The sequence below is a fragment of the Aethalodelphis obliquidens genome, unplaced genomic scaffold (assembly GCF_003676395.1).
Source record: "Aethalodelphis obliquidens isolate GAN/ISIS:26980383/991018 unplaced genomic scaffold, ASM367639v1 scaffold11, whole genome shotgun sequence".
Classification (NCBI taxonomy): Eukaryota; Metazoa; Chordata; class Mammalia; order Artiodactyla; family Delphinidae; genus Aethalodelphis; species Aethalodelphis obliquidens.
In genome coordinates this window covers 14,015,723-14,042,505 of record NW_020837955.1, presented here as the reverse complement: position 1 = coordinate 14,042,505, position 26,783 = coordinate 14,015,723, and the positions used below count along the sequence as shown (strand labels likewise).

Here is a 26,783-nt window from a genome sequence, read left to right as displayed (position 1 = left end):
ACGCCATTACCGCGGCGCAACTCCGGGCCGGCCCCTTGCGTCGCGTCAACAGCGGAGGCCGCGCGGCCTGGGTTTACTCCAACGCTGTGGACGTAACGTCATCCTTGCGGGACGTGGACGGAAGAAAAGGGAGTGTAAGCCGGCTCCAGAATCCGTCCGCGTGTAGTACGGGCCGGGCGCCGGGGCTGGGCGGCTGCGTTCAGGAAGGTACGGGCGGGCGGCGAGGATGGCGGGGACAGTGGCGGGAATGGGGTGGCGCCGGTGCCTCCGCGGGGGCTGAGGCGCCGCCCGGGCTTGGGCGAGGGAAGGTGTGTGCGCAGGGTCGCGGGCGACCGAGGGGGCTGCCGGGGCGCGCGGCCGCAGCAGGGTGGCGGGTCGGGCCCGCGAGTGAGTGTGGGAGCGCGGAGGGATGGTGGCGGGCTGGGCCGCCCAGAGCGCGTTGCACCGCCACATGCCCGGGCGCGGAGGCCCAGGCGCAGCGGGGACTGCGGGCACCCGAACTCCGTGGCAGCCCTCGGATACACCCAAATGCAGGAACTGATCCATGTGGAGGCTTGACGACCCAGCGGACCCCTTCTCCGCCCAGGAGTCCGGAGCCAGCTTCCAGTGCACCTGCATGGGTGGTGGGGTTTCACCCTGTTTGTGACTGTCCACACGGCGACTCTCAGGGGCGTGTGTGTGCAGTCCCTCGCAGCCCGCCCGGGCTTTCGTTATCCCCTCTTGAAAACCATTCCCCCCCACCCCGCAGCCGGAGAGCTCGCTCACCACCGCCTTTCGCAGCGTGGCATACGGTCTGTGAAGAGTTCCTTCTGGCACATCAGGGCGGGCCCAGATCCATCCCCTCCCCCATCACCTTTCTCTGCTCTAGAGGCGGTGAGCTTTATCTAGAGGCGGTGAACCATATACCAAGCCTGTGTTTCTGGGCGACGTTTGTTGAGACTAAAGTTCAGTTCTCTCTTCAAGTAAGAGAGATAAGGGCTTTCTATTTAGAACCTGTAAAAAGGTACTTGAGAAATGTCTTGAATCAAAACATGGAAGCTTTTCATTTGATGACATGGAGTCTAGACAGACACACATAACCTTTGCTCCCTGGAATTAGCCGTGTACTTTTTGAGGGCATAATAAATTCTGGCAGGATGAACTATCCTTTGCAGTGAGGTAGGGGTCAGTCAGAGGCCATGAGAGAGGCAGGGAGGCCTGATTTCTAGATCAGTCTTCAACCTGATAACTTACCTTAAACATTCAGAGCTTTCAGTTATTCATAGATAAGAGAGAGGTAAACAGTCCATAAATATAATTTATGATTACATCTGTCTATCAGAGGATATGGAATTCTTTGTGCCTGTGACAGGTCCTGAAAGAAAGAAAGAAATGCATTGTAAGATATCATTAGTGTCTGAAAGACAGACAGAGGAGAGCAGATGTTTATTGAGCATCTCTTGTACCCAGGCATTCCATGCATTCTTTCACAATAATTCTATGAAGTCCTTACTGTTATTGTCCCTAGTTTACAGATGAGGAAACTGAGACTTAGAAAGATTGGAAGACAGCTAGCAAGGCACACAGCTAGCAAGTGCGAAGCTTGAACCTAAATCTCTCCAACTCCAAAATCCTTGTGTCCCATGTTTACCATGCTGTCAGTGGGAAGTTTATAATCTAGTTGGGAAAATCAGCAGTAGCACATGAACCAGTCAGAAATTAATGCTAGAGTTGCTGGGGAAAGTTTGTGAAGGAGATAGAATTAGAATTTTAGTGTCACTATTTGATTATTTTACCCTTTTGGCTCTTCTAGGGTTATTTTGGAGAATTCATATGTAAATAATTGTTTAGCAATAATTACTGAAGGAATTTGTAAAAGCAGCAAATATAGATCATGGGCTCATATCATGCTTCAGTGTTATGCAAATAATTTTCTCTTGGGACCTTCCATACTGTCACAAACACTGAAGTCAACAGAGAGCACTTAACACTTTCTATTGCCTATTAGAGGCCATATCTTTTACAACAGATGTATCCTGCCAGTCTCTTCTCTCTTCTTTCTGTACCTTTGTGCAGTATAAATTGAAGAGCATTAACCATTCCTTGTTTCTCTTCACTTTGGGGCAAAATGCTAGTCTTTTGAGGCATGTTTAAGCACGTTGAGGCATGTTTAAGAGGGTTGAATATATCTACCAATACATAGAGAAGTTAAAAGGAGATCCGCAAGCAAAGAACACACAGTGTTTTTCTTATCTTGTGAAAACAACCATGTCCCTGTAGTGTAACGGCTGCAATAATGAATGGCATATTCTCTGTGTTTTTATATATATATATGTGTGTGTATATATTTGTATATATATGTATATATGAAGATAGATAGATGAAGAAGCCCCCTACCTATTTGTGAAATAAACTAATCTTTGTCTAAAACTTGACCTACCGTGGGAAAATGCCCACAGCCACTATGTTCTCAGCTCTGAGATTTCTAGGTATGTACTCATCCTCCAAGAGATGTGCCCACGGTCATTTCAGATGTCAGACATTTGCAGGCATTGCCACTCCTTCCCAGGGATTCAAGAGTGTGCTTTGGATTCCTGTGGACGGCAAGAGGAAAGACAAAACAGCAGCCTCCGACCTTTCCTCCCTTTTCTTGTGTCAGCAAGGATCAAGCTGACGTTTCAAATATGTGGTTTTCAGAGTTCTGTCGGGAGGTGCGAGCAGGAAGGTGGAGATGGCTGCTTACGGAATGTTGAATCTGTTTTTTGATCTGTTGGAGACTCCTTAATGGTATAGGAATTGTGGTGAAGATTTAATATCAATACGTAAACATTATACCTTAAAGATTTTTTTGTCACTCAAAATATTCATAATCCTTAGTTTCAATTTGTTTACATAAAAACTAAAATGGTTGGGACTTCCCGGGGGCACAGTGGTTAAGAATCTGCCTGCCAGTGCAGGGGACACTGGTTCGAGCCCTGGTCCAGGAAGATCCCACATGCCGTGGAGCAACTAAGCCCATGCGCCACAGCTACTGAGCCCGCATGCTGCAATTACTGAAGCCCACGCTCAGCAACAAGAGAAGCCACCACAATGAGAAGCCCGTGCACTGCAACAAAGAGTAGCCCCCGCTCCCCGCAACTAGAGAAAGCCCGCGCGCAGCAACGAAGACCCAACGCAGCCAAAAAATAATTAATTAATTAATTTTAAAGAAAAAACCAAGATGGTTGTAAGAAAGGAAGAATAGAGTCAGAGCCTGGGAAGGAGCCATTTGTTTTTTCTCTCTTTTCTATGTGTAGAAGAGGTGGGAGTTCCTCTAATATAGGGGAGTTTGGAGCAGGAGAGTCAAGTTTTTACTCTCAGTGTGGGGAGGTGGACGAAAATAAAGTGAATTGTCTAGTATTTTGATTCTTCATTTTTTAAAATGCATTCTGCAGATACCTTGGTCAGTGACCACCTCGCAGCATGTTGAGTCGAGTCTGCCGCTCTGGGTCCCCGTCCTTCACCCACCGTCTCCTGCCCTGGGTCCAATCCACAACACTCTCCAGATCTTGTAGGTACCGTAGGAAACATAAATATGTGGGAGGTTTGGTCCAAGTGTGTTTCAACAAGGTTTTAAAAAGTAAAAAAAATGTAATTTGGCAGAATTGGACAAAGGCGGTAAGCAAGGAGGCAGCCTACTGGTGAAACGTCGTGTTTGTATTTATCAATAAAGTGAAATTTTTGGAGGGGATAGATAGGTTTATGGCATAGATTATGGTGATGGTTTCACAAGTGTATACTTACCTGCAAACTCATCAACTTGTGTACATTAATTTTGTACAGCTTTTGGTATGTCAAATAAATAACTCAAAATTTAAAAAAAATTTTAAAGATAAAGTGTTACCTTTATTTAATCCCCCAGGATTTTTTGCACGCTATTTTTCTTCATTCCTTCTTTGTAATTCAGTGTTTAATTTTGAGATAATTATAGATTCACTTGCAGTTGCAAGAATTAATACAGAGAGATCCCTTATACCCTTTCCCCAGTTATCGCAGTATCTCCACCAGGGTATTGACCAGGGTGGATAGAGTCAAGATAAGATTTCCATCACTATAGGATCCTTCAAGTTTCTCTTTTCTAGTTGTCCTCTCCTTTCTGTCCCTAACCCCTGGCAGCCTCTAATCTGTGCTCCATTTTTATAATTTTTAAATGTTATATAAATGAAATCATACAGTATGTGACCTTTGGGGGTGACTTGTTTTACTCAGCGTAAATCTCTGGAGATTCATCTAAGTTCTTGCGTCTGTCAGTTTGTTCATTTTTATTACTGAATAGGATTTAATGGTATGGGGGTACCACGGTTAGTGTAACCATTCACCATTGAAGAACAACTGGTTGTTTAACATTTTTTGTCTGTTATGAATAAGGCTGCTGTGAACATTCGTGTATAGGACTTTGTGTGCACATAGTTTTGGTTATCTGGGATAAATGTCCAAAAGTTCAGTTTCTGGGTTGTATGTTAGCTGCATGTGGTAGTTAGTTTTATAAGAAATGGCAAACTGTTTTTGCAGAGCGGCTGTACCATTTTACATTCACACCAGCAATGTATGAGTGATCCACTTTCTCTTCATCCTCACCAGCATTTGATGTTGCCACTCTTTGATTTTATCCATTTTGATAGATATATAATGATATCTCACTGTGGTTTTAAATTCCTTTTCTCTATTGACCAGTGAGGTTGGACATCTTTTCATGTGCTTATTTGCTGACTGTATATCCTCGTCAGTGAAATGTCATTTGCTCATTTTTAATTGGATTGTTTGGTTTTCTACTTTTGAACTTTGAGAGTTTTTTAATGTCTTCTACAGAGTAGTCCTTGGTCGGATTTGTGATTAGAAAGTATTTTCTCCCAATTTGTAGCTTGACATTTCAGTCTCTTAACAGGGTCTTTCACAGAGGAAAGTTTTTTTTACTTTGATGAGGTCCAGTTTATCAGTTTTTCATTTTATGGATTGTACATGTGAGGTCAAGTCTAAGAACTCTTTGTATAGCCTTAGATCCTGAAGATTTCCTGTTTCTTTTTCTAAAAATTTTGAACTTTTGCATTGAAGTCCATGACCCATTTTGGTTTTGTTTTGTTTTTTTAGCATTTTTAGTGGAGTATAATTGCTTTACATTGTTTTGTTAGTTGCTGCTGTATAACAGTGAATCAGCTATACATAATACATATATCCCCATATCCCCTCCCTCTTGAGCCTCCCTCCCACCCTCCCTATCCCACCCCTCTAGGTGGTCACAAAGCCCCGAGCTGATCTCGCTGTGCTGTGTGGCTGCTTCCCGCTAGCTATCTGTTTTACATTTGGTAGTGTATATATGTCAATACCACTCTTTCACTTCATCCCAGCTTACCCTTCCCCTCCCCATGTCCCTAAGTCCATTCTCTACTCTGTGTCTTTATTCCTGTCCTGCCCCTAGGTTCTTCAGAACCTTTTTTTTTTTAGATTCCATATATATGCCTTAGCATATGGTATTTTTTTTTCTCTTTCTGACTTACTTTACTCTGTATGACAGACTCTAGGTCCATCCACCTCACTACAAGTAACTCAATTTTGTTTCTTTTTATGGCTCAGTAATATTCCATTGTATACATGTGCCACATCTTCTGTATCCACTCATCTGTCGATGGACACTTAGGTTGTTTCCATGTCCTGGCTATTGTAAATAGTGCTGCAGTGAACATTGTGGTACATGACTCTTTTTGAATTATGGTTTTCTCTGAGTATATGCCCAGTAGTGGGATTGCTGGGTCATATGGTAGTTCTATTTTTAGTTTTTTAAGGAACCTCCATACTGTTCTCCATAGTGGCTGTAGCAATTTACATTCCCACCAACAGTGCAAGAGGGTTCCCTTTTCTCCACACCCTCTCCAGCATTTATTGTTTGTAGATTTTTTGATGATGGCCATTCTGACCGGTGTGAAGTGATACCTCATTGTAGTTTTGATTTGCATTTCTCTAATGATTAGTGATTTTGGCATCCTTTCATGTGTTTGTTGGTACTCTGTATATCTTCTTTGGAGAAATGTCCATTTAGGTCTTCTGCCCATTTTTGGATTGGGTTGTTTGTTTTTCTGATATTGAGCTGCATGAGTTGCTTGTATATTTTGGAGATTAATCATTTGTCATTTGCTTCATTTGCAAATATTTTCTCCCATTATGAGGATTGTCTTTTCGTCTTGTTTATGGTTTCCTTTGCTGTGCAAAAGCTTTTAAGTTTCATTAGGTCCCATTTGTTTATTTTTGTTTTTATTTCCATTTCTCTAGGAGGTGGATCAAAAAGGATCTTGCTGTGATTTATGTCATAGAGTGTTCTGCCTATGTTTTCCTCTAAGAGTTTTATAGTGTCTGGCCTTACATTTAGGTCTTTAATCCATTTTCAGTTTATTTTTGTGTATGGTGTTAGGGAATGTTCTAATTTCATTCTTTTACATGTAGCTGTCCAGTTTTCCCAGCACCATTTATTGAAGAGGCTGTCTTTTCTCCATTGTATATTCTCGCCTCCTTTGTCAAAGGTAAGGTGACCATATGTGCATGGATTTATCTCTCGGCTTTCTTTCCTGTTCCATTGATCTGTATGTCTGTTTTTGGGCCAGTACCATACTGTCTCAATTACTGTAGCTTTGTAGTATAGTCTGAAGTCAGGGAGCCTGATTCCTCCAGCTCCGTTTTTCTTTCTCAAGGCTGCTTTGGCTGCTTGTGGTCTTTCGTGTTAACATACAAATTGTATAATTTTTTGTTCTAGTTCTGTGAAAAATGCCATTGGTAATTTGACAGGGACTGTATTGAATCTGTAGATTGCTTTGGCTAGTATAGTCATTTTCGCAATGTTGATTCTTCCAGTCTAAGAGCATAGTATATCTCTCCATCTGTTTGTATCATCTTTAATTTCTTTCATCAGTGTCTTATAGTTTTCTGCATACAGGTCTTTTGTCTCCTTAGGTAGGTTTATTCCTAGGTATTTTATTCTTTTTGTTGCAATGGTAAATGGGAGTGTTTCCTTAATTTCTCTTTCAGATTTTTCATCATTAGTGTATAGGAATGCAGGAGATTTCTGTGCATTAATTTTGTATCCTGCTACTTTACCAAATTCATAGATTAGCTCTAGTAGTTTTCTGCTGGCATCATTAGGATTCTCTATGTGTAGTATCATGTCATCTGCACACAGTGACAGTTTCACTTCTTCTTTTCCGATTTGGACTCAGTGTATTTCTTTTTCCATCTCTGATTGCTGTGGCTAAAACTTCCAAAACTATGTCGAATAATAGTGGTGAGAGTGGGCAACCTTGTCTTATTCCTGAACTTAGTGGAAATCGTTTCAGTTTTTCACCATTAAGGACAATGTTGGTGTGGGTTTGTCATATATGGCCTTTATTATGTTGAGGAAAATTCCCTCTATGCCTACTTTCTGCAGGGTTTTTATCACAAATGGGTGTTGAATTTTGTTGAAAGCTTTCTCTGCATCGATTGAGATGATCATATGGCTTTTCTCCTTCAATTTGCTAATATGGTGTATCACATTGATTGATTTGCGTATGTTGAAGAATCCTTGTATTCCTGGGATAAACCCCACTTGATCATGGTGTATGAACCTTTCCATGTGCTGTTGGATTCTGTTTGCTAGTATTTTGTTGAGGATTTTTGCATCTATGTTCATCAGTGATACTGGCCTATAGTTTTCTTTCTTTGTGACATCTCTGTCTGGTTTTGGTATCAGGGTGATGGTGGCCTCATAGAATGAGTTTGGGAGTGTTCCTCCCTCTGCTATGTTTTGGAAGTTTGAGAATGACAGGTGTTAGATCTTCTTTAAATGTGTGATAGAATTCGCCTGTGAAGACATCTGGTCCTGGGCTTTTGTTTGTTGGAAGACTTTTAATCACCAATTTCAGTGCTTGTGATTGGTCTGTTCTTATTTTCTATTTCTTCCTGGTTCAGTCTCGGAAGGTTGTGCATTTCTAAGAATTTGTCCGTTTCTTCCAGGTTGTCCATTTTATTGGCATAGAGTTGCTTGTAGTAATCTCTCACGATCCTTTGTATTTCTGCAGTGTCAGTTGTTACTTCTCCTTTTTCATTTCTAATTCTATTGATTTGAATCTTCTCCCTGTTTTTCTCGATGAGTCTGGCTAATGATTTATCAATTTTGTTTATCTTCTCAAAGAACCAGCTTTTAGTTTTATTGATCTTTGCTATCATTTCTTTCATTTCTTTTTCATTTATTTCTGATCTGATCTTTATTATTTCTTTCCTTCTGCTAACTTTGGGGTTTTTTTGTTCTTTCTCTAATTGCTTTAGATGTAAGGTTAGGTGGTTTATTTGAGATGTTTCTTGTTTCTTAAGGTAGGATTGTATTGCTACAAACTTCTCTCTTAGAACTGCTTTTGCTGCATCCCATAGGTTTTCGGTCGTCATGTTTTCATTGTGATTTTTTTCTAGGTATTTTTGGATTTCCTCTTTGACTTCTTCAGTGATCTCTTGGTTATTAAGTAGTGTATTGTTTAGCCTGCACGTGCTTGTATTTTTTACAGATTTTTTCCTGTAATTTATATCTAGTCTCATAGCATTGTGGTCGGAAAAGATACTTGATACAATTTCAGTTTTCTTAAATTTACCAAGGCTTGATTTGTGACCCGAGATATGATCTATCCTGGAGAATGTTCCATGAGCACTTGAGAAGAATGTGTATTCTGTTGTTTTTGGATGGAATGTCCTATAAATATCAATTAAGTCCATCTTGTTTAATGTATCATTTAAAGCTTGTGTTTCCTTATTTATTTTTATTTTGGATGATCTGTCCATTGGTGAAAGTGGAGTGTTAAAGTCCCCTACTGTGATTGTGTTACTGTCAATTTCCCCTTTTATGGCTGTTAGCATTTGCCTTATGTATTGAGGTGCTCCTATGTTGGGTGCATAACTATTTACAATTGTTATATCTTCCTCTTGGATTGATCCCTTGATCATTAATGTAGTGTCCTTCTTTGTCTCTTCTAATAGTCTTTATTTTAAAGTCTATTTTGTCTGATATGAGAATTGCAACTCCGGCTTTCTTTTGATTTCCATTTGCATGGAATATCTCTTTCCATCCTCTCACTTTCAGTCTGTATGTGTCCCTCGGTCTGAAGTGGGTCTCTTGTAGACAGCTTATATACGGGTCTTGTTTTTGTATTCATTCAGCCAGTCTATGTCTTTTGGTTGGAGCATTTAAACCATTTACATTTAATGTAATTATTGATATATATGTTCCTATTCCCATTTTCTTAATTGTGTTGGGTTTGTTATTGTAGGTCTTTTCCTTCTCTTGTGTTTCCTGCCTAGAGAAGTTCCTTTAGTGTTTGTTGTAAAGCTGGTTTGGTGGTGCTGAATTCTCTTAGCTTTTGCTTGTCTGTAAAGGTTTTAAATTCTCTGTCGAATCTGAATGAGATCCTTGCTGGGTAGAGTAATCTTGGTTTTAGGTTTTTCCCTTTCATCACTTCAAATATGTGCTGCCACTCCCTCTGGCTTGCAGAGTTTCTGCTGAAAGCTCAGCTGTTAATCTTATGGGGATTCCTTTGTATGTTATTTGTTGCTTTTCCCTTGCTGCTTTTTTTTTTTTTTTTTTTTGCGGTACATGGGCCTCCCACTGCCGTGGCCTCTCTCATTGCAGAGCACAGGCTCTGGACGTGCAGGCCCAGCGGCCATGGCTCAGGCCCAGCCACTCCGCAGCATGTGGGATCCTCCTGGACTGGGGCACGAACTCGTGTCCCCTGCACCGGCAGGCGGACTCTCAACCACTGCGCCACCAGGGAAGCCCTCCCTTGCTGCTTTTAATACTTTCTTTGTATTTAATTTTTGATAGTTTGATTAATATGTGTCTTGGTGTGTTTCTCCTTGGATTTATCCTGTATGGGACTCTCTGCACTTCCTGGACTTGATTGATTATTTCCTTTCTCGTATTAGGGAAGTTTCCAACTATAATCTCTTCAAATATTTTCTCAGTCCCTTCATTTTTCTCCTCTTCTTCTGGGACCCCTGTAATTCAAATGTTGGTACGTTTAATGTTGTCCCAGAGGTCTCTGAGACTGTCCTCAATTCTTTTCGTTCTTTTTTCTTTATTCTGCTCTGCAGTAGTTATTTCCACTATTTTGTCTTCCAGGTCACTTATCCATTCTCTTCTGCCTCAGTTATTCTGGTATTGATTCCTTTTAGAGAATTTTTAATTTCATTTACTGTGTTGTTCATCATTGTTTATTTGCTCTTTAGTTCTTCTAGGTCCTTGTTAAATGTTTCTTGTATTGTCTCCATTTTATTTCCAAGATTTTGGATCATCTTTACTGTCATTACTCTGAATTCTTTTTCAGGTAGACTGCCTACTTCCTCTTCATTTGTTTGGTCTGGTGGGTTTTTACCTTGCTCCTTCATGTGCTGCATATTTCTCTGTCTTCTCATTTTGCTTATCTTACTGTGTTTGGGGTCTCCTTTTCGCAGGCTGCAAGTTCGTAGTTCCCGTTGTTTTTGGTGTCTGCCCCCAGTGGGTGAGGTTGGTTCAGTGGCTTGTTAAGCTTCCTGGTGGAGGGGACTGGTGCCTGTGTTCTGGTGGATGAGGCTGGATCTTGTCTTTCTGGTGGTCAGGACCGCATCTGGTGGTGTGTTTTGGTGTGTCTGTGAACTTAGTATGATTTTAGGCAGCCTCTCTGCTAATGGGTGGGGTTGTGTTCCTGTCTTGCTAGTTGTTTGGCATGGGGTGTCCAGCACTGTAGCTTGCTGGTCATTGAGTGGAGCTGGATCTTAGCATTGAGACAGAGATCTCTGGGAGAGCTCTCACCGATTGATATTACGTGGGGTCTGGAGGTCTCTGGTGGTCCAGTGTCTTGAGCTCGGCTCTCCCACCTCAGAGGCTCAGGCCTGACACCCGGCCAGAGCACCAAGACCCTTGATGAAGAATGCTGCTACACACGATGGTTTGACTGGAAGTGCCAGTCCCCCAATTTTTTTAACCCCTCACAGTGATGGCACAGTTCACACCATAGAAAGTGATGTGCTCTAAATGTCAAGGCTCACAGGTTTTCTTATCAGAATTTCCATGAATCAACACAACATTGCAGAGAAGCAAGTATTCTCTGCTGCTACTGTACTCCAGGGCTGGGCAGACAAAAGAAAGAGCATCCTGAGGAAGGCTACCATGATGGGGTCCAAGTTCACAGTAGCCAGCGCCCCCCACTCCAAAACTCAAGGTGTCCAGACAGCTGCTCTGAGCTGGGGTCTGCCTGCTCCCTCCCTCTCTGGGTAGCCAGCACTCCCTCCATGATCCATTTTGAGTTAATATTTGTATAAGTTGTGATGGTTAGGTCGAGGTTCATTTTTTTGCATCTAGAGGTCTAGTTCCAGCACCATTTGTTGAAAGACTGTTTATGATGTTTTGAGTTGCCTATCTCTTGATAACACCTAAATGTTATCAACAGTCTGTCTCAAAACCTTACTGCAAGAGGACATGCTTATCAGCTAATCAAGCTTATCATCATTGGAAAAATCTGTTTCCTATTCATGTAAAGAAGAGTGTAAAGTTTAAAAGTTCAGGGTCTGGAACTAGGCTCCCTGTGTTTGAAAACTATCTCTGCTACTTACTTAGTGACCGACCACAGCTATGGATTTTGGTCACATTTCCATGAGTTGGCATTTTGGACCATGCTCAGCTACACAGTGGTTCTGTGTCCTTGTCAGCTCTCCATTGGCTCAGGGTTGATTGTTGAGGGCCAGGGGAGAATCTGCTGGGATGATAGATCATCTCTGTTCCACATGGCCTCTCATCTTCCAGCAAGCTATCTGTGGCTTCTTCACATGATGCTTCCCAAGAACAGCAAGCATGGCAGTGATAAGGTCTATTGAGGCCTAAGCTCAGAATTTACACAGAGTTAGGCTTCTGCTACATTGTATTGGTCAAAGCAAGTCATAGGGCCAGCCCCTATTCAAGGAGTGGGAAAATAGACTCCACCTGTTAATGGGAGAAGCTTCAAGTATTGTGGCCATTTTTCCAATCTGGTAATGGTGGTAAGTTACTCAACTTGTCTGAGCCTCAGTTTCCTTATTTATAAAATGAAGCTAATAATAATAATAACTAATTCATAATAATACCTAACTCATGAGTCTTAACTCATGAGAATTCAGGAAGATGATGATAACAATGATGATGATGATAGGCATAGCTAACCCTTTTTTTTTTTTTAATAAATTTATTTATTTATTGGCTGTGTTGAGTCTTCCTTGCTGTGCATGGGCTTTCTCTAGTTGCAGCAGGCGGGGACTACTCTTCATTGCAGTGCACAGCCTTCTCATTGCGGTGGCTTCTCTTGTTGCATAGCATGGGCTCTAGGCGCATGGGCTTCAGTAGTTGTGGCACACAGGCTCAGTAGTTGTGGCGCATGGGCTTAGTTGCTCCGTGGCATGTGGGATCTTCCCAGACCAGGGCTTGAACTCGTGTCCTTGCATTGGCAGGCGGATTCTTAACCACTGCGCCACCAGGGAAGCCCATAGCTAACACTTTTTTATAATACCAGCCAGTATTTATTGAGGGTTTACTTTGTGCCAATCCTTGTTCATGCATTAACTCATTTCATTCCCTACAACAACCTTATGAGATCAATGAGATAACAGCAAGTAAGTGAAGGAGTTGAGATTCCAGCCCAGGGAGTCTGACTCCAGAGCCTACACTTGTCCTTTCATATATCCTCTGCCTCTGTATAAGGTACATGAATAGTTAACACAGTTCCTGGTATATAGTAAATGTTCGCTTCAGTATTTTTATTGTTGATGTTATTGTTTATTCTCATTAGACTCATTCACAGAAGGAGGCACTTTCTGATCTTATCCCTAGATTTTTCTTTGTATCCAGATTTTTCTGGAACCCCATGTTCACTGACCATGATAAGCAGAAGAGCAGAAAAGAAATTAAAAAGGCAAAGTGAAAAAGCATAGAAATACAAACAGAGGGAAGTGGAAGACCAGGAAGAGAGATAGAAACCATGTCAGCGTTCCTTCCTGTTCAGGCCTGGAACACAGCCTCATTTATTACTGAGAATTAGGACTCTGGTGCTGAAAAGCTAAAGGGCTTCTCCTCCCTTGGAGTGTGACCCATGGCACCTTTGAGGAATATGGACAACCCCCTCCCTCTAACACATTTGCATACACATATACCTCGGTATTCCCTCATCCTTAACAGGAGGAGATGTCTTTTCTTTGAGACTTAGAGCCTAAAGTTTCCTTAGAAGATGGGAAGAGATTACCCATCCAGAAGCCATGGATTTTTCTTAACTAATCAAGGCCTTCTAGTCCTTCATATGGACCCTAAAATGTATAATACACTGCAGCACATAAAAAAATGCCCTCAAGAAAGATAGGGTCAATCTAGGAGGGTGAAAGCATTGTTGAATAGGAAACCCAGAAAAGCTCTGGACCCCATGGAGCTCTCCTTGGTGCAGAACCCACTGGATATGACTGAGCTTTTACTTGCTTAAAACCTTGTTCAGGGACTTCGCTGGTGGTCCAGTGGTTAAGACTCCGTACTTCCAACGCAGGGGGTGTGGGTTCGATCCCTGGTCGGAGAACTAAGATCCCGTATGTCACGCTGCCGAAAAAACACACCTTGTTCATAGATGTAGCCTCTTCTTGAAGCTTATCAGCCCTGATCTGCTGTGACCCAGTTGCCTGCCGCGAGAATGACCCTTGCCTGCCCGGCACCAAGCCACGCCACCCTCCTCTACTGATACAGACTGCGGATCAGGAGTTTCATTCATGCTAGTCTGGCCTGGTAGGACTGACCTGCTTGCCACCACCTATGTCCCTGAGGTTCCCTCTCAGGCTGCCCACCCATGCTCAGCACTTTGCCAGGCCAGGACATGCCCTGCAGTACACAGGAGAGAAAAGTAGGCAGCAGGCCTAGTTCTGACAGCTGTCAAAGAGACACGTGATACTTGGGTGCAGCTCTGAGCTGAAGATGATGAGGGGTATGATCCCAGGTCCAAACTCCAGGGGAGTAAGTCTCTCCCTCTACCACCCCACCCCTCCCTCCACCAGGTCAGCGAGGCCAGAACTATTATATGGGTACAACTTTTAAGCGTAGACTTAGGTGTGTGCATTGCTTAGGGTAATATTCCTGAAGGCGGGGCCAGGGCACCTATACTGATGAGCCTGATGGAGAAAGGGAGCTCTCCACGGAACGGCCCTCACAACACACCGGTGCTTTCGTCCCCGGGGCTCCCCCAGCAGGAACAGGGCAGCCCGTAGCAGGGGTGCCAAGCCCCAGTTCTATCCCAGATGACGGGCTTACTGTGCAGCTCTCTGCTGGGGACTTGACTGCAAGCCTGTTGTTAAAAAAGACCCGCATCATCTGTCTTGTTTCTCCAGCAGACTTGAAACATTGTCACTTAAAGAAACAGTTATTTAAGAGAGAAGGAAAGCCTCTTTATGACTTCATTTAAAATGTTCTTTCTCAAGTTTGTGCGTGAAGGAGGCAGAGAGGGGGGAGAACGGGGATCTTCTTGTCCGTGAAAATAGGATTCTGCCTGCTTTACCCACCATTTCTGTAGCGTAGAGAGAGACAGTGGATGCTTGATTACAGCTAGATGGGTCAGAGTGGTCAGGCGTTAGAGGCACTGGGTAGAGAAATTCTGAGAAATCTGTCTGTAAATATAAAGGGAGGTGATAACGGTTGATTCAAGTGAAGGAAGTTTACTCTGTAGTAATACAGTTATAGTAGAATAGTCTGAAAGGTGGCTCGGAATGATTACTTTAGTAACTCATTCCAATATTTATTAATGTCTATAGTGATACCTAGAGAACTTGTTGTGGGGGAAGGCAGTCAGCAGTGGTGAAGAGGTTCAGTGCCTGACATTCAGCCGTGACTGTTAGATTTTCAGCTTTTTAATCAAGTTTGGTTTTTTGTTTTGGTGGGGGTTCTTTTGGTTTTTTGTTTTCGTTTTTGTTTTAAACTCTTAGAAATTTTGTTCCATGTTACAAGAAAAAAGAATCAGGACAGAATTGATTAGGGGCAGATGTCTAAAGGGATACAAAGAAGTATCTGACTCCAACGTTACTTTCCCTTCAGAAAGTGCTCCAGTTTCTTTCTTCATTGTTACAGGCAATTTGTAGGGAGATTAGCTATGATTTTTTATTACTTAATACCAGTTACTTTGTTCTGTATTGTCTTAGCTAATCAGACTCACTTTTTTTTAATAGCAGTGTGGTTTCTTTAAAAGCACACATATTTTTCTGATTGTGAAAGCAATGCATTTTTACTGCATAAATTTGGAAAACAAAACAAGAATAAAGAAGAAAAATAAATCACCCGTAACCCCATCATGAGATAAAAATAGTAATGTTTTTATTTATTTATCTTTTCCTATGCATTTAGAAATGTATGTGAAACTAACATATGAGCATTTTCCTATGTTATTGAAAATTCTAAAAGTATTTAAATCTTTCGGCCCTTTTCTGGATGTTTACTCTGCTTCTATTTTTCCTGTTATAAATAATACGGATGAATAGCCTGCTGATAAATCTCTTTGTCTCCATCTCTGATATGTTCTTTAGAATAAATTTCTGAACATGGAATTGCTGGATCAAAGTTGTGAACATTTTTAAGGCTTTTGATATATTTTGCCAACATGTCTTCAGGGAAAAATGTTTCATTTAAATTCTTGACCAGCAGTGTTTGAGTGTACCTGTCACCTGTGTACTGGGTACAAACTCCACACAATACTAGAATAAAACATGCTAGATCGGTGTGGCTTTTGATACACTGGTTTTATGCAGTTAAGAATGTTAAAGCTATTTTTTGGCGGCCAAACTGGTTACTATTTTGCACGCATATTTTCAATGAGAAATTATATTGTGTATTTCTATCCTTTTTTTCTTGCATTTGACTTCGTTCGGGGGCTGCAGGTCGTGTCCAGCCTTCAGCCATCAGACATGTTCGTTCTTGGAGCAACATCCCCTTTATCACGGTACCCCTCAGTCGTACGCATGGCAAGTCTTTTGCCCATCGCAGTGAGCTGAAGCATGCCAAGAGAATCGTGGTGAAACTCGGAAGTGCCGTGGTGACCCGAGGGGATGAATGTGGCCTGGCACTGGGGCGCCTGGCGTCTATTGTTGAGCAGGTAATTGCCAAGATGGAAAATTCAACTGAACTAAAACAAAATCTGCTTTTTAAGCTGTCATTTCAGGTTTCTCAGCTCGTAAAAATAATTCTGATTTGAGAACAATAGATTTCAACCCAGTCTGAAAACTCTGTTTCCTGATGAAGGTGCCACTGGGAGACACCATCCCAGGGCAAGCAGAGGGGGTGTCAAGGAGTGGAGTTGATTTCATGCAGTTCATCCCTCAAGCTTCTTAGTGAGAACTAGCTTTGTATGTCAGTGATTCTTAATCCTGGCTGCATATTAGAATCGCCTGAGAGGCCTGGAGGTGCCTGGGCTTCACAGTCAACCATTTAATAAGTATCTCTGGGATGGGGCTCAAGCATCTGTGGGTTTTTTTGTTGTTGTTGTTGTTTTTTGCGGTACGTGGGCCTCTCACTGTCATGGCCTCTCCCGTTGCGGAGCACAGGCTCTGGACGCGCAGGCTCAGCGGCCATGGCTCACGGACCCAGCCGCTCCGCGGCATGTGGGATCTTCCCGGACTGGGACACGAACTCGTGTCCCCTGCATCAGCAAGCGGACTCTGAACCACTGCGCCACCAGGGAAGCCCAGCATCTGTTTTTAAAGTTCCCCAGGTGATTGGTATGTAATCAGGGTTGAGTACCCAGATGGACTTGGGTGAATATTGAGCTTTTTTTTTTTCCTGTTTTGCTGGGCTTTATCTTTTCTAGTTAGACTAGAAATCTTGAAATAAGTATGAGCTATCATTGCAAAGATTTCCCAAGTTCAGATTATAGTGAAAGGACTTACCAGACTCCACAGAGAATACCCATATAAGGCTTTCATTTAAAGGCAAAGGGATACAAGGCCACAGAGGGAGTGTAAGCAAGCATTGAGGGTCTGAGAGACATCCTATGCACAAGCCCATCCCCCACCCCCTAGGGTCTTTTATTTGCACAGAGACCACACTCTGTCTCCAGACTGAATCACAGAAAGATCTGTGCAAGGAATCTTGGCTTTGGAAGGCCTCACAGCAGAAGTTTTCAGTGGGAACTTTATGCCCCACTGGCCATGGAGTCAAACCAGGCTGACCACTGATAGTTTATCAGTAAAGAAACTGACCTTCGGGGTCATCATGGGAGTTTTGGACTTTAAATATCACATCGCAAATCCCATTACCTTTATCTTTTCCAAGAGCAGGGATCAGCAAATTTTTTCTGTAAAAGGCCAGATACTAAATATGTTAGTCTCTGTAGGCTGTGCAGTTTCTGTCTCAGCTACCATTGTAGCACAAAAGCAACCTTAGACAATACATAAATGAACAAGCATGGGCTGTGTTCTGATAAAATTTTATTTTCAAAAACAGGCACAGGTCAGATTTGACCTGCAGGCCAAAGTTTGCCAACCCCTGACCAAGAGTCAAAAAATCCCAAACATCCAAGTATCCTGGAGATAAAACTAGAGCTTTTCCATTCTAGCTGTAATTCAGCTCTATCTTCCATAGCCGTATTTTCAGTTTTAAAAAACAATTTTGGGGCTTCCCTGGTGGCGCAGTGGTTGAGAGTCCGCTTGCCGATGCAGGGGACATGGGTTCGTGCCCCGGTCTGGCGGCTGGGCCCGTGAGCCATGGCCGCTGAGCCTGCACGTCTGGAGCCAGTGAGAGGCCCGCGTACCACAAAAAAAAAAAAAAAAAAAAAAAAAACAATTTTGCTGGAGTTGGTATTAGAAAACTACTAACCTGAAATTTGATGGAATTTTCTTCATATATTTTCTGTACTAAGCAATTATTATCAAATCTGCCTTTCAGATTGAGTCCCTCAGATCAATGCAGTGTAACAAATATTTATCAAAGGGCTACATTGTGAAGGCCTTAATAGACCTCTAACGGTTGTCTCTGCCCTTGGGGAGCCAGATTGGGACTCCCAAAATAATTAGGTGATTGTTCAAGACAGATAATATCCAAATGAGAGGGCACAAATGACAGTGACTGACAGGTCCAGAGGTGGGAAGGTCAAATGAGAGTGTGGTCATTCTTGGGACTTCCTAGGAGAGCTGAGACTCAGGGTGGGCCTTTGTGACTGATAGGATTTGCACCAGCAGAGGGGAAATGTTCCATGCTGCTAAGTGCACATTGTGAATAGTGCCCCTGGTATTGTGTAGCCTGATGTTTCTGGGGACGGGGAGGCTCTACAAGTAGTTTCCAGGTGGGAGACAAAAGCAGGAATGAGTATGGCAAGCTGATGGGCCAGAGAGGAGGTGAGAGGAGTGGTGGTGATCTCATCAGGGAGAATGTGTATAATTCCATTAGGCAGGGCTTTGAAACCAGGTAGAGGACTTGGGGTTCAGTCTAGGAGGAAGATTGAAGATTTTGAGCAAAGGAGAAACTTGATGAAAACAGTGGGGAGAACCTGGTAATGGTTTGCTTAGGTTGCCAGCTCTCCTTCTGGGGACACCCCTGGACCTTAAGGAACAGTTTTCTAAATCAGTGCAGTACTAACATATGGAGGCAACTGTCTTGTCCAAGGCATCTGATCATGTTAGATGGACTCAGGAGCTGACTTAAAGAGGCTTCCATTGGTCAGAGATGGGAATATCTGAACATCAATAATTACTGCACTGAATTTAAACACATGAAATATGTTTAAATCTATGAATCACAATTATACTTAAAAAAAATTCATTGGTCATCTTGAAGGATTCTAGAGAACCTACTCATTTTGGAAACTGGTAAATAAAGGGAAAGAGACACATATCTGTGCTGCCTTTCATATCCAAACCATACCTCAAGGTAGCCAAATATTTAATGAAGGAAAGTTTCCCTTTATGGAATTATTCCAGCCTGTAAATAAAGAAGAAATGCATGAATTAGAATATTAGCATTTTATAGCCCCTAATGAATTAATAGGTCTTGGTGATGATGATCAACAGTAACTAACATCACAAAAAGAAAGACGGTCAGCCCTTATGTATCCCCTTGATGGACACCACGACCTGTAAAGAACTCTTGACAAAAAAAATCAAGCCTTCATACCTAACAGCAGTTTGCAAGAAATAGAATACTATACCACAGAGACAGAAGCAGGAAAATCACAGCTGAGAAACCCTAAAGGACAAATAACCCAGTTTCTTTAACAAATTACAAGGGAAAAAATTATAGAGAGGAACCTATGGATTAAAAGTGAATTAAGAGACACTTCAGCTAATTGCAATGTGTGGGCTTAATTTTCACCTTAATTTGAGCAAGCTGAAAAAATTGGGGAAATGTGAACACTGACCAGATATTTGATATTAGGAAATTATTGAAATATTTTAGATAATAATGGTTTTGTGGATGTGTGCCTATACCCTCTGTTTTAGCAATTGCTTTCTGAAATATTTACAAATGAAATAATGTGTCTGGAGCCTGGGATTTGTATTAAAATAATGGTGGAGGGACTTCCCTGGTGATCCAATGGCCAAGACTGTGTACTCCCAATGCAGGGAGCCCAGGTTCAGTGCCTGGTCAGGGAAGTGGATCCCACGTGCCACAACTAAGAGTTCACATGCCTCAAGTAAAGATCCTGTGTGCCTCAAGTAAAGATCCCGCATGCTGCAACTAAGACCCGGTGCAGCCAAATGAATACATAAATAAATATTTTAAAAAAATAAAATAATGGTGGAGCTATAAAAGGAATATTGGAGAGTGAGAAATTGGCCATGAGAGGTGGTTGTTGAAGCTGGGTGAAGAGTACATAGGGTTTTGTAGTTCGATTCTTACCACTTTGGTTAAGTATGAAATTTTCTGTGATGATAAGTTATTTTTTTTAGATCATGGTTTATCATAGCTGTCTCCAAGTTCCTGAGCTAGGTTATAGGTTCAAGCATCAGGAGGAATGGACAGGTTAGGAATATTGAATCTTTGATTCTTTCATGTGGATCTGTCCTAGGTGGGAAACAAAGTAACCAAAACTGGTTCTAGGCAGACAGAGTGGAACAGCACTGTCCCTGGTCTAGCCAGAGGCAAAGCATGAGAATCGGACACGCCCCAGAAACAGCTTCGTCTCCCCAGGTCATGCCTTAGAATTTGAGAAGCCATCTGCTAAGTTTATGTTGCAATTCCTGGCTCCAGACTTGTATTCTGAGCTTTATTTCCTGAAACAACTGGATCTTCCGCATTATAGACTCCACATATCTTCAAGTCCTGTGGTTGCCAAACCTACCTACACACTGGAATCTCCTTATTAAAAACTTCTCATTTCTATCTGCCACCTACTTATCAGATTCGAGGAAGCATGTAGGAGTCTGTATTTTTACCAAACAACCTGGGTGATACTTCCAGAGCCAGCCCAGTGCTGGTCTGTAAACCGGCATTTGGGATCCACTCATTAGTCCACCCTCCCTGAATCTCTTGTGATGAAAGGAAAGAGATATTACAAGGACTTGTGCCTTTTCCTTCCTCAATGTCAGGTGTCAGTACTGCAGAATCAAGGCCGAGAGATGATGCTGGTGACTAGTGGAGCTGTAGCCTTTGGCAAGCAACGCTTGCGCCATGAGATCCTTCTGTCTCAGAGCGTGCGGCAGGCCCTACACTCGGGGCAGAACCAGCTGAAGGAGATGGTAAGTGTGGCTTCCCCACCCCCTATAACAGGGTCCTCAGGCCTCCTTCCCTCGCCCCAGCCATACCTTGTCTGTTGGCATGTTACAGGCAATTCCAGTCTTAGAAGCCCGAGCCTGTGCAGCCGCCGGACAGAGTGGGCTGATGGCCTTGTATGAAGCCATGTTTACCCAGTACAGCATCTGCGCTGCCCAGGTGAGAGGCTGACCCTCCACAAGGGGGGTGTGGGACCTGTGAGGGTGATTCCCGTGGAGCAAGGTGATACGAGCAGGGCTCTGGCGCCAGACTGCCAGGATACAGTCTCAGCTTCACCACTTGCTAGTTGGGAGATCTGGAGAAAGTTTTTAAGTCTAACCTTTTTGTGCCTCAGTTTCCTCATCTGAAAAATGAGGATGTCATCAGTGCCTATTGCAAGGAGTTTTTGGAAGGGCTCAGTGAGAAAATATATGAAAAGCATTTAATATGTCTGTTAAATAGTACTTTCTCAGTAAGTGTTAGCTCTTGTTATTATACAAGTAACTCTTAGGACTACTACAAGTACTGATACTGCTGAAGATAGAAAGGTTAGATATCTTTATTTCATTGGCTTCTTTGACTTCAGCTGGCTTGTTTCTCTTTGCACCTGGTTGCCTTATATAATAGATATCTACTAAGTGTTGAAGGGAAATGCTGGTGTTTGGTTGTTTTTTGTTTTTTAAATTATTTAACTTTTTTTTTTTTCCCGGCTGTGTTGGGTCTACGTTGCAGTGCACGGGCTTCTCATTGAGGTGGCTTCCCTTGTTGCGCAGCACGGGCTCTAGGCTTGCGGGCTTCAGTAGTTGTGGCTCGCGGGCTCTAGAGCACAGGCTCAGCTCAGTAGTGGCGCACGGGCTTAGTTGCTCTGCGGCATGCGGGGTGTTCCTGGACCAGGGCTCGAACCTGTGTCCCCTGCATTGGCAGGTGGATTCTTAACCACTGCTCCACCAGGGAAGCCCGGTTGGTTGGTTTTTAATTCATTTAGCAAATCTTTATTGAGCACCATGTGTACCAAGGAGTCTGTTAGACATTGGGGATACTGCAGTGAACAAATCAGCCATGTTCTAGTCCTCATGGAACTTAAAAATTTTTAGTGGTCCCCCTGAATGTGCTAGAACCTTCTTTCTACATTATTTCTTTTTTACCTAAATTTCCAGAATTTTTTCAGTTGGGTTTTTAATCAGCTATACAACTACACACTAAATAGAAACATCTAAATATCACAAAACAACTGAAAAAACCTTACTCCCCAAGGTACTTTCAAATTGCTGCCTCTGATCCTATCATTTACACAGATGTTATTATACACAGATGATGTTACGTATACATCCTTTCAGGTTTGGCCCTTGCATTTCCTATCACTTTTTCTGTTCTCCATCATTTATTTTTTTTGTTTTTGGCTGTGTTGGGTCTTTGTTGCTGCCTGTACACAGGCTTTCTCTAGTTGTGGCGAGCAGGGGCTACTCTTCGTTGCAGTGCGTGGGCTTCTCATTGCGGTGGCTTCTCTTGTTGCAGAGCACGGGCTCTAGGCGCGCGGGCTCAGTAGCTGTGGCTCACGGGCTCTAGAGTGCAGGCTCTGTAGTTGTGGCGCACGGGTTCAGTTTCTCGGCAGCATGTGAGATCTTCCTGGACCGGGGCTCGAACCCGTGTCCCCTGCATTGGCAGGTGGATTCTTAACTGATGCGCCACCAGGGAAGTCCCTCTCCATCATTTTTAAGTTGTTATCCACAGTGACGTTCTGGCATTATACCAGAGTGTCCTTGAGTAAGGGAGCTGAAACAGAAAGGCATGGACTTGGATACTTTTGTTTGTGGCTGGGACCCCACTCTCTGTAATCTTAGATTTTTTTTTTCGGTTACATAAATGCAATGGAAATCTCAATTTTTGTCTCCTTTTATTATCAGCTCTTTTTTCCTCCATAGTGCAATAACAGTTTTAGTCTTTAATTTTTTTTTTAAGTGCATGGAGCCAGGTGAGGAAATTTAGATCCAGGAACTATGCTTTTGTTTTGTTTTGTTTTTTCCCAGGTATGATACTTCTTGAGGTTTTTTGTTCGTCTGTTTGTTTTAGTGAAAGTATCATTAAAAACTGTACATTAGCCGTTGTTTTTATTAATATTGATGTAAAAGAGCTCTGTGCCCTCCAGTTTCCAGCAAGCCTTCATCCAGGGGCCCCTTCACTCCCACACCTTTGCCTTCCCCATGATCTGATCTGTAAGAAATCTGTACCCTTTGCCCCTTATCCTGTGGTTCCTTGTTTTCTTTAGTAATCTTGTTTTGAAGACCATTATCAGGGGCTTTTGAAAATCTCCCATAAGTTGTTTGTCAGATTAAAGACTTAAACAAGGACAACAGCTATTTTTCATTCATAGAAATGAAACTTATTTGCATCCTAACAGATTGCCCTTCTCCAAGCACATACTTTTCTCTCTGGTCTCTTGTCTCCCATGTCTTGTTTGTTAAGCTGTTGGAGCCACGGGTGTTTTCACTGGACCTTTATACCTCCGGCTTGCCTCTCCTACACACACGTGTTTACTTTTATTGTTTGACCTTCCACCACCAGAACCAGGATCTATATATTCACCTTTGTCCCAGGCCTTTTTCCCACAGGGCTAAACTTTCTGAAAAGACATTCATGATCTAACCCGTTCCATCTTCCCCAAATCATCAACATTTTTATTCTCCATCCCAAGAGCTAGTACAGGATCTGGCATTTCAGAGGTACTCAATAACTTTTTTATCAAATGAGTGAGTAAATTATTTCCCTTGGTGATGTTATCATTTTGTCTTCTTCGCCCACATTTTCCATATCATTAAGGCTGCTGTCATCTTCTCAGTTACCATAGCCAGACCCTAGTTCAGGGCTTAACCATTCCCACTTGGACTGTTTCAGTACCTTCCAAGAATTCTTGGCCATCCGCCTACAGCCTTTTCCTACGTCAGGGCTGCCCTACATCACAAGAACCCTCTTCCATGAACGTTGCAGGGATTTCACTGAAACATTTATTCCTGAGCTTCGGAGTTTGTTACCATTTTGTTTCTTACTGTCATCCCCCTTTATCTTTCTCTCCTGCTAAACATTGCCTAATACCCTGATTCAAGCCAGGGAGTGGAGCTGTTAACCGGCCCCCACACCCGGCTCTCCACTCTGCCTTTGAGCAGCTTGTGTGCATCCTGTCCCCTGAGCGAAGTTTTGTCCGCCCTTCTTTCAGTTTGTGACTAAAGACTCACCTCCCTAAACCTCTCAGACTCATCTTGACCGTGTCTTTGCTGACTCGGGCAGTGGTCAGCCACAGAGCAAAAACAGGAACCACGTGGCCCTATTCCCTATGGTTTAATACATTTTCCAGGCAGAGTAACCATTCATTCATTCACTCACTACATGTTTCAGCACCTACTGTGTATGGCCAGACTTTGAATCAGATGCTGGGATACAAAGATATTTTAGAAATTTATGGCAGTCATTACTCCCTCCAGTATCCCGCTAAAGTAGATACATTCATTTTCTTAATTTTGTAAATGGACGAGATTTCATAGCTCTCGGAGGATTAAAGTACTTTTCAAAAGTCTTAAGCATCCTAAAATAAATCTTCCAGGTGATTCTAACTTTTTTCCAATCTCCAAAAGAATTGGATAAGTCTCCAAAGATGTGTGTTCCATTCTGAACTGTACGGGATAAGTCTCCAGAGATGTGTGTTCCATTCTGAACTCCTCTACTCTTAGCATCCTTTGGATGCTGTTCCTCGGAAGTTCATCATTTTCCTGTCTCCTGCGTTTTTCAATCTCTTTACCCCTTTTATTTTTATTTATTTTTTTAACATCTTTTTTGGAGTATAATTGCTTTACAATGGTGTGTTAGTTTCTGCTTTATAACAAAGTGAATCAGCTATACGTATACATATATCCCCATAGATTTTGGTGACCAATTTGGATTTCCACGATGAGCAGAAGCGCCGGAACCTCAATGGGACACTTCATGAGCTCCTCCGAATGAACATCGTCCCCATTGTCAACACAAACGATGCTGTTGTGCCCCCAGCAGAGCCCAATAGTGATCTCCAGGGGGTAAATGTGGGTAAAGTATTACCGAGGGTTGAGCATGCTGTAGACACTAATGCCATGCTAGGCTGCATGTACTAACACCGGACGCTGGGCATAAACAAGATGGAGAGATGGGGAGAGAAGCTGGCATCCTGGAGCAGTGGCTGCATAAGCTCTTCTGAAGACAGGGGGTTTCGTTCAACTGGGTGAGGCGCAATAGTGATTTAAGGTGGTGCTGTGAGCATGGCTTGTGTGTGTCAGTGGATAGAAGGGTGCATATTTGGAAAGGGGGTTGCCAGTAGGCATGGTGTTTTGCAAACTGAAAGGCCTGTCAGAGCTGTCATGCACATACTCAGGGTTGTTGATTTTTCCTGCCAGAGCCTAGCTGAGTACTTCCGTGAACTTTTTTGAACTGCAAAGCTCATGACTTTTTATCTGCATTTTAGGTTATTAGTGTTAAAGATAACGATAGCCTGGCTGCCCGTCTGGCTGTGGAAATGAAGACTGACCTCTTAATTGTTCTTTCAGATGTAGAAGGTACAAAGCAATGCCTTTTCTTTTTATCCAGTCTTTGTTTTAAATACTGTATGTGTGAGCACATGAGTTCCCCTCTTTGTTTGAGTGCTTCTGATCTTTTTAACTGTGGACCATTATTTTCTGAGCCATATGGTCCGAAAAGGGTTTTGTGATTCAAAAGAAGGTGGGGGTGGTCTGGGAGATGAAGTTTGAATGCTGAAATGTTGTTACCTCCCGGCACTTTAATTTGTTTTTTATAACCGCTTTATGGAGATAGAATTCACGTAACATACAATTCACCTATTTAAAATTTATATTTCAGTGATTTTTAGTACATTCATACAGTTGTTCAACCCTCACCACAATTTAGAACATTTCTTATCACCCCATCAAGAAACCCATACCCATTAGCAATCGTTCCTCACTTCCCCTGAAACTCTCCAGCCCTTGGCAACCTCTAATCTACCTTCTGTCTCTGTTGATTTGCTTGTTCTAGACATTTTATATAAATGTGATCATACAATATGTGATCCTTTGTGATTGACTTTTTTCACTTAATGTTTTCAAGGTTTATTGATATTATACACATATTAGTACTTCATTTATTTTTATTGCCAAATAATATTCCACTATATAGATATACTACATTTTATGTACCTACTCATCAGCTGATAGACATTTAAGCTATCGTGACTAATGCTTCTGTGAACATTTGTGCACAAGTTTTGGTGTGAAGATGCTCTTTATTTTACTTAGGAGTAGAATTGCTGGATCATATGTTTAGCCTTTTGAAGAAATACCAGCCTGGTTTCCAAAGCAACTACACCTTTCTACATTTTCCCAGCAGTGTATGAGGATTCTAGTTTCTCCACATCCTCACCAACATTTCCCTCTTGGTATCTGCCTTTTTGATTGTAGCCATCCTCATGGGTGTGAAGTGATACCTCATTGGGGTCTTGATCACTTTTAGTTTTAATGTAAATCACAAGACACATTATTTTAAATTGGAGCCACTGCAGAAAATCCAGGCTGTGGCCACTGTGTTCTTCTGTGTTACTCTTTTCCTCTCTGCTTTCGCCTTCTTCGTGGAGGGGCCCCTCTTGGCTCCAACTTGGCTCTCCATTCACTCGTCTCACTTTCTTAAGCTGTTCCCGTTTTACATTTTGACCCACAGATATGGTAGATGTGTCTAAATTAGGCCAAACCTACAGGATTCCAAAAGTCTCCCATTACATTCCCAGGAAGTCAGAAAAACCTATTTAGTTCCCTGCCCACACCCATGGCAGGTTAACATGGCAGGACTTTTCCCCAGTTTACACTTCAGCAGCATAAGTGAAGGTCAGGGGGCTGCCTGGTGGAGGCAGGGGCAGGTACCAGTGCTGTGATCTGTCTCCTGCGCACGTGGAGGGTCAGAGATATCATACTTACAGATCAGTATCTTTACCTGTATGAAGTCTTGGTACCATGTTTATTCACTGTAAATTTGAAGTCTCAGGATA

At 42.5% G+C, this 26,783-nt stretch overlaps 1 protein-coding gene across 5 annotated transcripts in view; it reads left to right on the top strand.

The window, feature by feature from the left end:
- Positions 1–26,783, top strand: part of ALDH18A1 (aldehyde dehydrogenase 18 family member A1) — a 46,936-nt gene continuing 20,153 nt past the window's right edge. The window contains exons 1-7 of one of the 5 annotated variants that reach the window (XM_027112111.1): positions 97–207; positions 3,414–3,529; positions 15,925–16,139; positions 20,566–20,715; positions 20,804–20,908; positions 24,640–24,792; positions 25,215–25,305. In XM_027112111.1, coding sequence (XP_026967912.1) covers positions 3,442–3,529; positions 15,925–16,139; positions 20,566–20,715; positions 20,804–20,908; positions 24,640–24,792; positions 25,215–25,305 — 802 coding nt within the window. In that variant the 5' untranslated portion in view covers positions 97–207; positions 3,414–3,441. Of the gene's footprint in view, positions 208–3,413; positions 3,530–15,924; positions 16,140–20,565; positions 20,716–20,803; positions 20,909–24,639; positions 24,799–25,214; positions 25,306–26,783 lie in introns of those variants that run through there. The other 4 variants (XM_027112110.1, XM_027112113.1, XM_027112112.1 and 1 more) reach the window with 4 other exon arrangements.